At 39.5% G+C, this 13,958-nt stretch overlaps 1 protein-coding gene across 5 annotated transcripts in view; it reads right to left on the reverse strand.

The window, feature by feature from the left end:
- Positions 1-13,958, reverse strand: part of NRP1 (neuropilin 1) — a 166,192-nt gene that overhangs the window by 46,398 nt on the left and 105,836 nt on the right. For 4 of the 5 annotated variants that reach the window (XM_036454087.2, XM_036454070.2, XM_036454098.2 and 1 more), the window contains exons 7-8: positions 5,504-5,659; positions 266-410 (exon numbers count right to left, since the gene is read on the reverse strand). In XM_036454087.2, the coding sequence (XP_036309980.1) occupies positions 266-410; positions 5,504-5,659 (301 nt within the window). The remainder of the gene's footprint in view (positions 1-265; positions 411-5,503; positions 5,660-13,958) is intronic. The other variant, XM_036454107.2, reaches the window with a different exon arrangement.

Here is a 13,958-nt window from a genome sequence, read left to right on the forward strand (position 1 = left end):
TGCTTTATATCCATGAGCTAATCCATTATCAGAAGAGCCCTGAATGGTGTATCTGAGTATGGACTGTTTTCCAGGTGAGAGAACTAAGGCTTTGAAAGGTACTAAATTGCCCAAAGAAATAAGCTAGTGAATACAACAAGTAGAATTGAAACTCAGGTTTGTCTAAGTCCAAATGAAAATGACCATATATATATACAAAACGACTCTTCCTGAATTTAAAAGTTTATATAAATCATAACTAGGCAATCTTTAAGCTGGAGCTTACCTGTTATCTTGCAGCCATATACTTCAAACCTCATAGATATACCATTTTCCCAAGTCAGAGGTTTAATTCGGACAAATCGAGTTATCAGTTGTTTGGGGAAAACTCCAAATACAACATCTGTAGGGTTGGTGTTTCCCTGAAAGATCTATATGAAAAAAGAAAGGGACCTTTAATAATAGGCTTTTGGGATTGAAAACAAATCCAAAATACATTTTCACAAATGTTTGTAAAAATTATTTACAATTTCAACATTGTCTATCCAAGTTGAGATGGTTTTAATAACTTATCATGTGTTGTGTTGTTTTTTAAATGATCGCAATCAGAAAGAATCATGTCTAATATAGAACTAGAAGCCTAGTGCATGAAAATTCATGCACTGGAGTGGTGAGTCCCTCAGCCTGGCCTGCCCCCTCTCACAGTCTGGGAGCCCTCAGGGATGAGAGGTGACCCGGCAATCAGGAGAAGGTGACAACCCATCACACTTCTGCTGCTGCCACTGCCAGTAGTGCAAGCCTTGGCTGGCCCTGTTTACCTGATCCTCAGGCCGCTCTGGGTGACTGGGCAGCTGCCATCTGAGACTTGCCTGTGCCTGGGGCCAGCCCTGGGCGGCTGGGGAGCTGAGGGGACTGGGCGCCACCATCTTTGAGGGTGTGACAGTCAATTAGCATATTCCCTCCTTATTGGCTGTGGGCATTATCATCTTTGTGATGGTGTGAGGGCAATTAGCATATTCTCTCTTTATTAGATAGGTTTGTCCTAATTATCCATTCAATTTTCAGAGTGGTTAGAACCTCCAGAGCACTGTTACAAAGGTAATACTTATTTAAAAATGCACACTATTATATTAAAAAGTGGGCAATTATTAACTTTATCATATGGACCTATAAAATGCTAAGGACATTTGATGGGAACTCTCCTCTTTTTACTTTCCCAGGAACTCTCAGAAGGTCTGCTTTTTTAATTCAGTGTAAGGCCTGGCTTTTTGAAATTCTATGTTCCCTGCTATAGCACAAGGTCAAGTGGCTTTCTCTCACTCCCATTTCTTGATGGAAGATCTTTTCTCTGACAATCATTAATTACTTTAAACTTTCTTAGTTATTGGAAAAATTTTGTTTTAGTTGTCAAAATAAAAACTTAGTTGTAAATAATGCATAATTAGAACTCAGCTTTCCTAGGGCTTCTGTCTAGTTTTAAAGGAGTCATTTTATTCTACCACAGGTATAATGATTGCCTGTCACAAACCAATTTCCCACGAGTATTTGTCAGGACCACGGTGCCAGGCCTGGTGCCACAGTCATATTCTCTGGCCAGATATCCAAGCAGTAGAGACTGTTTGCCTTGGTGGAACATTCTGGCAGTAGAACCACCTCAGGTGAAATCACTTTCCTGGATTCTACTTGACCCTGGAGTGGGAATGGCCTGTATGAAAGTGGCTGTCTCAGGTACATGCTGTGGGTGACAAGCACAGCCAGGCCAGACTCTTCTTCTCAGGTGGTGTAATTCAAATTTACTGAGCTCGTCAGTGGCATGAGTTTTCTCGCCACCTTCCCAAATAAGTTCATAGAGGAGAACCATAGTTTCCCAAGGTTTGCTCTTCTCCTGGGAGAAAGGGCTTGTAAAAGTCAAGATGGTGTTTTTACTTCATTTAGCTTAAGTGGCCTGCACAATTGAAGAGGGTCAATGCTTTCCAAAGTTGGCTGTTAGCCTGATCCCTCTCCAGAGAAAATAATATCATAATTTATCCTAGCCTGTGATGGACTTCAGATGCCTATCCTACTTCAGCGTCTCTCTCTGGGAAACAATCCGTGTGGGAGCATTTTTGTGTGACAAAGAATAATAGGTAGCTGCCAGAAAGAGTAGAGTCCAAACTATGGTGCTTAACGTGTCAACAAGCCCTCTTCAGGGAATCCCAGGAGTCTGTTAGGAGCACTGCATGCACCAGTGCTCAGCTCACACTGAGGGAATTTTTTTTTCTTTTCTAAAAACAACCTAAGGATATGCATTCTATTCAACATGGAGAGGTTGTGATGGTCCCAGGATGTTCCTGCTGAGGTACAGCCAGCTTTCCCTGAGGAAAGTAGGAAAGAGGGTAGAGGGCAGTGGCTGAAAGGCCCCTATGTATAGAGAAAAGCATGTAGCCAATAATAACTAGACTCTAGTGGAAGCTCAGATTTCATTAGGTTCAATAAAAGTGCTCAGACAGATACCAGGTCTTTATCTTCGTTGAACCTTTCTATATTCTTTCTGCCTCCCACTCTGAAAGCTCTTATGTGTGCCAGAGTGTTCTGATAGTGGACATCTATTAAGAGCTGTGTGCATTGCCAGATATCCCTTGAGAACTTGTGTATGCTTCCTGACACCACTCTGAGCCTTGTGGACAGCTAATGGACAATAGCTTCAGAGAAGGTCTTGGAGATGTAGCACTAATTTATATATATATATATATATATATATATATATATATATATATATATACACACACACACATATACACACACACACACACACACACACACACACACACACACACACACATATATATATATAAAACTAGTGGCCTGGTGCACAAAATTCACGCATGGGGGTATGTGTGTGTCCCTCAGCCTGGCCTGTACCCTCTCCAATCTTGGACCCCTTGGAGGATTTCTGTGGGATCGGGCCTGAACTGGCAGTTGGACATCTCTCTCACAATCTGGGTCCACTGGCTCCTAACTGCTCACCTACCTGCCTGCCTGGTCACCCCTAACCACTATGCCTGCTGGCCTGAATTGCCCCAACTGCACCCCACTTGCCACCTGATCATCTCTAAATGCCCCCCCCTGTCACCTGCTCACCCTCAACTGGACCCCTGACAGCCTGATCACCCCCAACTTCCCCCCCCCCCCCCCCACCGTCAGCCTGCTCACGCCCCCATTCTGGCCTGCTCACCTGCTGGCCCTCAACTGCTCCACCTGCCAGCCTGTTCACCTTCAGCTGCCCCCTTGCCAGACTTATTGCCCTCAACTGCCCCCCTGCTGGCCTGCTCTCCTCAAACTGTCGAGCCCTTCTACCCCCCCCCCATGCTGGCTTGCTCTCCCCCGAATGCCCCTCTGCCAGCCTGATCATCCCCAACTGCCTCCCCCTCCTGGTCTCTGCCTTGGCCCTGCCACCATGGCTTTGTCTGGAAGGAGGTCAGGAAAGTCTCTCAGTCTAATTAGCATATTACCCTTTTATTAGTGTAGATTATATATATCTACACTAATAAAAAAATGCTAATCAACCATACCTTCGTTACATCCACAGCCAATCAGAGCAAGTATGCAAATTAACCAAACAAAAATAGAGGTTACTTTGCATATGCTAAGGGAGGGAGGAATGAAGACTGAAGACAGCTTAGAAGGAAGAGGGAGGAAAAGCAAGGTGGCTGCCAGAGGGAAAGCGTGGGTGGGGCAGGGCAGGTGGCAGTGGCAGTGGTGGTGTTGTGAGCACAGCCTCAGTAGCCACTTGCAGAAATCAATATATATATATGTGTGTGTATGTGTGTGTTATTGATTTCAGTGAGGAAGGGAGATGGAGAGAGATATAGAAACATCACTGATGGGAAAGTATCATTGATCAGCTGCCTCTTGTATGCCCCCTACTGAGGATGGAGCCCACAACCCGAACATGTGCCCTTGACTAGAATTGAATCTGGGACCCTTCAGTTTACAGGCCGACACTATATCCACTGAGCCAAAGCAGTTAGGGCAGCATTAATTTTTTAAGGAAATGTCCTGAAGGTCAGAGTCCAGTTCTCCCATGCTCTCTTTTTTAAAAATATGTTTTTATTAATTTCAGAGAGAGGAAGGAAGAGAGAGAGATAAAAACATCAATGATGAGAGAGAATCATTGATCAATTGTCTCTGGCAAGTCCCCCACTGGGGATTGAGCCAGCAACCCAGGCATGTGGCCTGACCAGGAATCAAATCTCAGACCACCTGGTTCATGGGTCAACACTCAACCACCGAGTCACATTGGTAGGGCTCTCTGGATTCTCTTGCTTGTGGTGTGTTCTTAGCATTAGTGTGTCCCCCATCCACACCTCTAATCTATTTGTTTGAAATTAAAGCATGTCTGCCAAAAACTACTCCAAAACAAGAATAAGCCATGAAACTCAGGGTAGAATTTACTTGCTTAATTGCCATGAATATTGATTATGACTGTTTTTCTTTCCCAATAGAGGACTGATTTCATGTCCTCACCAGCTAGACAGTGGCCTTAAACTTGCATGATCACAAAACTTTCCTCCCACAGAGCAGCTGCATATCTGTATCCCCTTCAATCTTGTCTCCCCTAAACAAGATTGAGGGCTTTGCAGCTAATCAAAGGGAATTAATAGTTCTCTCACTTCACACTGGGAGGCTTTTCTCAGTTTAGGGCCAGGAGTAAGTCAAGGCCATGAATGCTCCAGAGAGAAATAGAACATGTTAACTGACCTCTTCTCAAATCCAGAATTTCAAGTTTCTGTACCTGGATCTTTGCTACTATCATTATCAATTCTCTACATTTTACTTAACCTCGCACAAGCTTTTAATTTTGGAGAAACAGCAAGTGTGAGTTCTCAGAAGTCTTTTGATTGCTAAATCAGAGCTAGCATAACTTCAAGTAAACAGGCAGGTTGAGGACAAAACACTTCAGTTCCAAATGATTTAGGGCAGAGCTCCTGCAGACAGGGGTTTTCCTCCTTGGTTAAAGCAGTGAGGAGGTGGCATATATGTGATCTTAGAGAACATGATGTACTAACTTGCTTTTTTCTTTTTTTACAGTGTATTCTCACAGAAGCAGCCAAAAACACTTTCAAATTAATTCGTGAGCTACAGAAGATAGATGAAAAGGACTTTTCTAAAACCAACCTGTTACAGAAAGGAAGAAAGAATGAATCTATGAAAGAGAATGGAGAAAGACAGAGAAAACAAAACTCCTATGATTCTAAGAGGACAGTATTCATCTTATGCATAGTCCTTTTCCTTGTATAAAGTGACTCTTGAGTTTGACAATTTGGCTAGTATTGACTTTTCTTGGACACATCCGTATAATTTGCTTTTGGCTGCAGGATCTGGGAACATGACACCCCTTTGGTCAGCTTTAAACCTCTAATTGCTCTTTTCATTTTAAATCAATTAAAAACTGAACCAGACCAGACTGAAAGCTCCCAAACAAGTAAAATTGATTGTCCATTTCAAAGAATAAATTGGTTGAAGGGATGGCAGCCAAACTTACAACAGGCTTGTTTCCTTCTTTAATGGTGATCCAGTCTTCCCCATTGGAGCTAATGTCTATTTTGTAAGTGGTGACGTAGTATTTCTTCTTGGTTTCCTTTGAAATAGCTCCCTGTGTCCCAACAGCAGTGACAAAGCGCAGAAGGCCCAAATCCACCTGCAAGACAATACACATGTGGTCAGCTGCCCATCACCTGGAGCATATTCCCCTGTGGGCTCCATAGTGTAGTTTCTATCAACCTGGGATCAATAGATCCTAATTCCTTCTGGCATCAACAACCCCCAAATTTCCCTTCCCATTGCTCTAACAAAAGGCAAAAATAGGAGGAGACACCAATTGCCCTAGGTAGGCAATTGCCAGGAAAGACCTTTCTCATTGCTGCAACCATTATTATTTAATTCCTGGTACAAAAGAGAAAAAGGGGTTCAATATTATGTTGCTGTGTTTTCAGAGAGTTTAAAAATCTTTTCCAAACATCTCATCAACATATGCCATTTTACAAATAGAAAATCAAGGTAAACAAGATAACCTCACATATAGGAGACTGGAGAGGCCTGGAAATAGAACTCAAGTCTAACATTGTCCTATTTTTCATCACTATTGAGCAGTCTACCTCCTTGCAAATAGAATGCAGATCAGAACAATAATGACTTTGAAAGCACTGTGAGTGTTGTGGTTTGGGAAATGGGCCTTAGATGTGTAACTGGAATGGAGTAGAGATGAAGAGGGCAGAGTAATTTTTGTTTCTTAGATTTGAATTTCAGATAAACAAATCTTTTTTAGTATAAATACTTCCCATGTAATATTTGCAACATATAATACTACAACTAGGTCATGGCTTACTTGTAATACAAATTTAACTGGGTGTTTTAATGTTTTCTGGGAACACAAAATCTAACTAAATCCCAGACAAATAATCAGGTGATTTTAAGTTGTAAGGACTCTCTGATTTCCTAATGTTGCAATCTGAAAGTTAATGGGTACTCTGGACAATGGTTGCACTAAATAGCTTCAAATACTCTCAGAACACTTAATGTTTTACTCACTATCCATTGAGTCATGTCCAATGCCACATCCACTTTCAAGCTGAAGGGCCCTTCAAATCTTGATGTCCAAGGGTGCATGAAGCAGAGCTATTTAAATAAACTCTTCCTGTCAAACTTACAAATGGCCCTTCAGTTTGAAAATGATTAAACTTCTAAGGTAGATTTGAAATAACTCTAGAACTTTATTCCCTGACTGCCTTATTCCTGCTTTTCAAATTCTGTTTCTAGGATACAATTTAGTTGCCAGGTAGAAAAGAAGTTAACTGGTGGTTAACTATAAAAATCCTAAGTATTAATAACAGCTAACTTAAAGGAAGAAGCAATTGATTGGAATTTAGGCACCCAACACAGAAAGCATCCAAGTTCTCAACTAGAAAAGCCCCAAAGGCATATACATGATCTGTCATAAAAAAAAGTTTTCTTTTTTCAATGACAATGAAATACATTAGCAACCTCCCCATGTAATTGCATAAAATTTCCTGCTGTGCTACATAACATTGCAGATTCTTTTATTTAGCACACTGGGATACTTGACATTTCATTTAATTTTTTTTCTAACATCACTGCCACTGGGTTTAGAATGGATGAGTGACAACCTCACAAAATGATTAAAGCTGCGACTCACTGAAATTAAAATCAGAAGGTACCCAGGACTCTAACAAAACAGCCTCCCCAGCACTATGAGAACTCTGCCAATGTTGAGGAAGTTCTTTTAAGTACTATCTCCTTTAGTATCTACGGGGAATGCCCTAACAGAGACCCTCCCAAACCTGATGATTGGAAGGAGATACATAGCCTTCTGTCTCAGAAGCATCACTGCTCACACTGTTGGTGTCCGTGTCAGGAGACTCGGAAGGACTTCATGTCTGTATGTACACCTTTCTTATGGGTGAGGCCTACTCAGTTAATAATGACATTGTCCTTGATCTATCTTTTTAGTCTCACCTGCTGTATCTATCTCCCAGACCCATTAAAATATTTGTTATTCTGAACACAAGATAAAGTCTTTTCTGCCTGCATGCTTCAATGTGTAAATTTCTCTTGACTTAATCATTTCCTCTGTTGTGTTTTCTTTTTTATATTAGTGACTTTTATTTTACTTTCAGGTCTGATAGGCAGAGTAAGTCACTTGTCACTCTAGAATATTAAGTGTGTAGTTAATGTCTCCACTGCTGAATCTATCCTATTGTGTTTTTGTTTTATCTCCATCCAGACTTTTATTATTTCCTTTAGAGAGTATCTATGTTTCTATATATAAAATAGATGCCTATTGAAAATTCTTAAGATAAGGAAAAAGGTTAGAGAAGAAAATAAAATCTCCATAAGACCACCATTAGGAAATAGATAGGAATAGCTTCCCAGAGTTTTTTTTGTTTTGTTTTGTATGGTTTTTCTAAATGTATGTGAATATGTTTTGTTATTATAAAAATGTGGTCATATTACTTCTATGTTTGATGAGCTTCCTTTTGTTTAGTTCTATGGCTATATTTCCAAGTCAAGATATTTTTCTACCACATCATTTTCAGTGGCTTTATGATATTCCATGGTAAGGTTGTAGCATAATCTATTTAATCAGCATTCTACCTGTGAACATTGTTATTCAACCTGATTGACATTCATTCAGTGAACAACACTGCTCTTTTGCTAAGTTCTGCATTAAGTGGTGAGGATATCAAGAGCAGTAAGAGTGTGGGAAGCACAAATACATGACTACAGAATGGGGCAATGTGCAGAAAGTGTGATGCAGCACAAAGAGGGAATGTGTCCTTTACCAGAGAATTAGAGCTAGAGGTACAATAGACATTTCACAGATGGCACTGATGTCTACTATATGAAAAATACACAACAGAAGTGTGCAAAGTGGATACAAAGGGAAAAAGTGTTCCAGGGAGAAGGAGGAGCAGGAAGTGCAGAGGCAAGGAGAAGGAAATAAATGAATGAAATGACAAACCCTAAGCAATCTACTATTGTAGTAGGTAGTTAAACAGACATGAACAGAACAAGGACAATGAGCCAGGTACAAAAAGTCACCAGGACAGAAGTCCCAGGTGCATAGCAAAAGACAATTGTAAGGTGATACCTCACCCCAGGGTGATCTTTCAACCCCTCGAATATCCATGGTCATGAAGTTTGGACCCCCTGACCTTTTCTCTCTGGAGATACATAGGCCTCAGTTATATTCAGCTTCAGGCCCAGAAAAGCAACAAAATCAGATCAGTGACCCCAAGACTGTCCTCAGGACCACTGCATTGAATGATGATCTCCTGCCCTGTCACTAACCAGTTAATTATTGCAGACTACAATCTTGAAAGACACACCTGGAAAGCTGCTGAGTATTCTATTAAGATCTTCCCATGAGACTTCTCCTAAAATCTTCACCCTTAAACCCTTAGGGCAAGGATTCAGTGTGCTCTCCCTCCCAGAAGCATGTCGAAAACTTTTGCTTCCCTTTCCCGAGACCTGACAGTGCCTTCCCTCTGCATTACTATTACTTTCCTCACTCCCAAGCTCTAAGGGTCTTTCCTTTACCTCTATAACTTGTTTCCTAAGCCTATTTCTTCTAGAATTTACTTCTTCCACCTCTATGACTTGATAAATAAATGTTCTCTTATGCTTGAAGTCTTGGCTCTGAATTCTTCCCTAACCAGAACTCAAGTACTGAGGTTGCTGAACCCAGGTCTGGTCTGACCCCATTCGCCTAACACCTGGTACCATTCCTACCTACCTACAACACCAGGTTTTCCTCACCTCTATAGACATTTCTCAAGAAATATATTGATCTCTGGCCATCTTAAATCCAAAATAATCAATTGTCATGAAAATTATTCAAGATCAGCCATGACCATCCTCTTGGTGATTTAGCTTTCTGAATTCTGATGAACTCTTAGCAACCTCTCATTCTAAGAGATAAGACAGATGACTTAAAAAAGGCAGTTGGAAAGACAAAGATACAATCCAGAGGAGTTCTAAATATAGCTACCCTCTGGGTTTGAGAGTTCATTGTCCTAACAATAGTTCCTTTCTTTCCATAAAAATTCACAAACACAATAACCATAATTAAATAACCGGCTTTTCTTCAATCCAATCAGCTGTGGTCCAATCACTGTTTTCTTATTTTGAAAAATATCATTATTTCACAGCTGCCTTATTTTTGATTAGAAGATGGATGTGATTTCACATCTGAGTTTACTGTACTTCTGTTTAATATTAAGGGTGCTGGTGAGGGGATGTGAAGATGAAAGGGGTTATGTTCACAGCTGAACATCAAATGCATTTGCTGAAATTGTTGGATGTGTCACTCCCTGTGTGTGACAAACATAAACATCTGGCACTTATCTGATGGTATGAAAATTATTTTACAAAAATTCATCAAAACCCTTTTAAAAATATATATTTTTTATTGATTTCAGAGAGGAAGGGAGAGAGAGAGATAGAGAGAGTCATCGATCAGCTGCATCCTGCACACCCCACAGTGGAGATTGAGTCCATCACTTGGGCATATGCCCTGACAGGGAATCAAACTGTGACCTCTTGGTTCATAGGTTGATGTTCAACCACTGAGCCATGCTAGCTAGGCTCAAAATGCTTTTGAGTTCTAGTGGCTACCCTTTGAATTAACTTATGTAGCATTATCATCAGAAGTAACTCAATCTGGCATCTTATTTATAATCTTATATAATAAAAGCCTGATATGCTAAGTGTCCAGTCATCCATTCAACCAATCAATGTGTAATATGCTAATGATATGCTAAGGCTGCTCAACTACTTGCTATGACATGCACTGACTACCAGGGATCAGATGTTGACCACTCAACCAGTTGCAATGATGTGCACTGACCACCAGGGGGCAGATGCTCCAACCAGTAGGTAAGCTTGCTGCTGGGGTCCAGCCAATTGGGACTGAGCAAGATGGGCTGGACATGCCCTGGAGCCCTCCCATAGTCCTTCCCTGGCTGGCCAACCTTCCACATCCCTCCCCAGCCCCTATCGTGCACCAGCGGTGTCCCTCAGCCTGGCCTGTGCCCTTTTGCAATTTGGGACCCTTTGGGGAATTTCCGAGAGCTGGTTTTGACCCTATCTTGCAGGCCAGGCCCAGGGATCCTACTGGTGCATGAATTCATGCACTGGGTCTCTAGTATAAATATAAAATTCTAATACTGCTCGTAGATTTTCTAACCACATTTTACTTTCACTGTGCTCCACACACAAAGAGAAGATATTGCTAGACAACAAATACAAAAAAGGAAGGCCCAACTTTTATTTGGGGAGAGTGCACTAATCAAAGAAAAATCTGTCCTCTTTCACTTCTGGCAGCAGGAGATGGTGTCCTAGCAGCTTCTTGGAGTGAGGGCCCTAAGGTGTGTGTTCTAACCACGTTTCTGACTAATTCTTTGTTGTAAAATGTCTACAGGTATAAACCACATGTGCTTTATGACAATGGTATTGTCTTAGTAATGACAGGAAACATATTCCCCAGAGAAAGAGAAGCCAGAAGAGGCACACATTTTACTGGAAACCACTTGAGGACAAAGACTAATTTCAGCATTATGTGGTAAATCACGTAGCAAACCTTTGCAAACTGTTGGTTAAATACTAGCATGCAGCCTTTGAGCCATGAAATGAATATCCTTGCTTCCTATAATAATGTATAACCAGCTATTGGCAATGTCACTATGTAGCCTAGCCTACTTTCTAAAATGAAAATCTGTCTTGCTCAATAAAATACTGCCTATTGATCTGGATTGGCAAGGGAGCATTTACCAGCTTTTAACATTTCCAAGACAGGTCAATGCAAAAGCCTGAAAAAATAAAGAACAAAGAATTGAAGTCTGATTTAAAAACAGGAAGAGCACTTGTCGGTAGGGAGTGTGTGTCAGATTTTTTTTAGAGCATCTTTGATGACTCAAAGAGCTGTTTAATTAATCACTAGACTCCACAAGCTAAAGAAAATATTTTTGAGCTATTGCTCATTTCCTTAGATAATACATGTGTAGATCCTGAGCATTTAAACATCAGTGCTATTATAGGATCTGAGGGCTTAATTCAAAGTACCTGATCATTGTTACTTAGATGTTGAACTTCTTTTCATCAATTTTATTTTTCACTTATAGTGAAATACTATTCAATACTATTTTGTAGGCATTTTGATCTTGAACTTTTTATAGTTACCAATGAAAATATACTCACTTTATATTCAGTGACATAATTATCTTTTTATGTATTTTTTTCATCATTACTGTGTTACATAGAAAAATACTGATAGCTAAAACTTTTCTTATTAATAGAAAATTCATGAAGCAACACGTCTGTGTCAGGCATTTTATTAAGGACTAAATTTACATACACTATCTCTTTCAATTTTCACAATAATCATACAGGGAAGGTTTTATGGATAAGCAATTGAGGAAGAAAGTGATGAGTATACCTCACTTAGTCACAGAATTTATCAGGATTTATCCAGATCAGATTTGTGGCCTATGCATGAACTTCTACAACCCATGCTGTTTCCCAATTCATATTGCAAGAAACATAATTATAGAAAAATAATTTAGGACTTCTTAGTAATTAATAATTAAATCTTATAGTTACCCTATGTGGAAATTAAAAATTTTGCATAATTATACAGAATATAAAACCATTTATGATTACTTTGGCTATTTGTTTAAAATGTACACTGGCTACTGGAAAGTAAAACTTTACAAATAATTCAGTCATGCTATAGAAAAACAAGATAGTAGTGATAATGCATTTTTAGCAAAAGACAGCAAGAAAAAATTTACAATGCTGATAAATAATTAAAATATTCAAGTACAAGAAAAGTACAATGTAGAAAGAATGTCACTCATTTTCTTTTCTAGTGTTAATTACCTTGTTTAATACATTTTTCCTTATTTCAATGAAAGAAAAGCATTTTCCTGGGTGGAAACAAATTCCTGTTTGCAGTACAGCCTATGCTGATAGTAAAACAATCCCAAGTGAATGAACAGATGGATTTTCCTATCAGAAGATGTGAGCCAACCCGATGTTAAAATTGGTAAGTGGCATTGGCAGAAAGAAACAAAAGGGATTTCTATAGTGCAGGTTAATACTACAGCATCTCAACTGGAGACATTTCCAGAATCCAAGCTACTCCACTATAGAAACCATAAAGATTGAAAGTGAAGGAGAACGCTGCTCTAGGGTGGAGACACCACCTCTGGTCTCCATTGGCTTGGTGTGATACACAGAATTAGGCTTGAGAACAGTGCAGGGAGCTGTGACATCCCCTGAATGTGTTCAGCTTAATTTATGAAATTATTTAAGACAAACATGAGCAGAGTATCTTCATATATTCTATGCAAAACCTGAGGGTTTTTTCCTTCTATATTTTCTAGATCAGATATAATTGTGCTTAAATTAAATAACTATCCCATTTCAATTCCTCTCTTATAAGAAACTTGTACAATCTAGACCTCAAGACACACAATATTCTGACGACAAAGGGGAGAAAACAAAATTGAATTCAGATTCTTATAAACTCTGGGATACAGGAAATTAGTATCTCAGGCAATTTAAAAGTGATATGTGGAGTTAAAGGGAAAGGCTGATTAAATCCCTGTGCTTTAGAAGATATTGTTTTACATCTTTAAGATATACACTGAACTATGAATTCATTTCTTCTTTTTTTAAAAAAATTCTTTATTGATTAAGGTGTTACATATGTGTCTTTATTCCCCCATTACCCTTCTTTTCCCTATCACCCCCCTCATGCCCTCACCCTCCTGTTATCTATGTCCATTGGTTAGGCTTATATGCATGCATACAAGTCCTTTGGTTGATCTTTCCACCTTAGCTTCACCCTCCCCTACCTTCCCTCTGAGGTTTAATGGTCTGATTGATATTTCTTTGTCTCTGGATCTATTTTTGTTCATCAGATCTATTTTTGTCCATGTTGTTCATTATATTACATAAATGAGTGAGATCATGTGATATTTATCCTTCTCTGACTGGCTTATATCACTTAGCATAATCCAGTTCCATCCATGCTGTTGCAAATGATAAGAACTTTTTTTTACTGCAACATAGTATTCCATTGTGTAGATGTACCACAGTTTTTTAATCTACTCATCTACTGATGCTCATTTCTTCTTTAAAATAAAGTCTTTTGCTTCAATACCATATTAATGTGCAAATGGGTACCTCAGAATCTTTAAAAGCTTGGTAGAAGATGACATTTAAATGTCTCCAACTAGAGTATTCAGGAGCTATTGCTGGGCAGTAAAAACTCAGGGCTTAAAACTTTTTTTTTCTTTTTAATCTTCACTGGAGGATATTTTTTTTTCCATTAAATTTTAGAGATGGTGAAAGAAATTGGGAGAGACACACAGAGAGAAACATCTATGTGAGAGAAATACATTGATTGGTTGCCT

Source organism: Pipistrellus kuhlii, unplaced genomic scaffold (genome assembly GCF_014108245.1).
Source record: "Pipistrellus kuhlii isolate mPipKuh1 unplaced genomic scaffold, mPipKuh1.p scaffold_m20_p_1, whole genome shotgun sequence".
In the NCBI taxonomy this organism is placed as follows: domain Eukaryota; kingdom Metazoa; phylum Chordata; class Mammalia; order Chiroptera; family Vespertilionidae; genus Pipistrellus; species Pipistrellus kuhlii.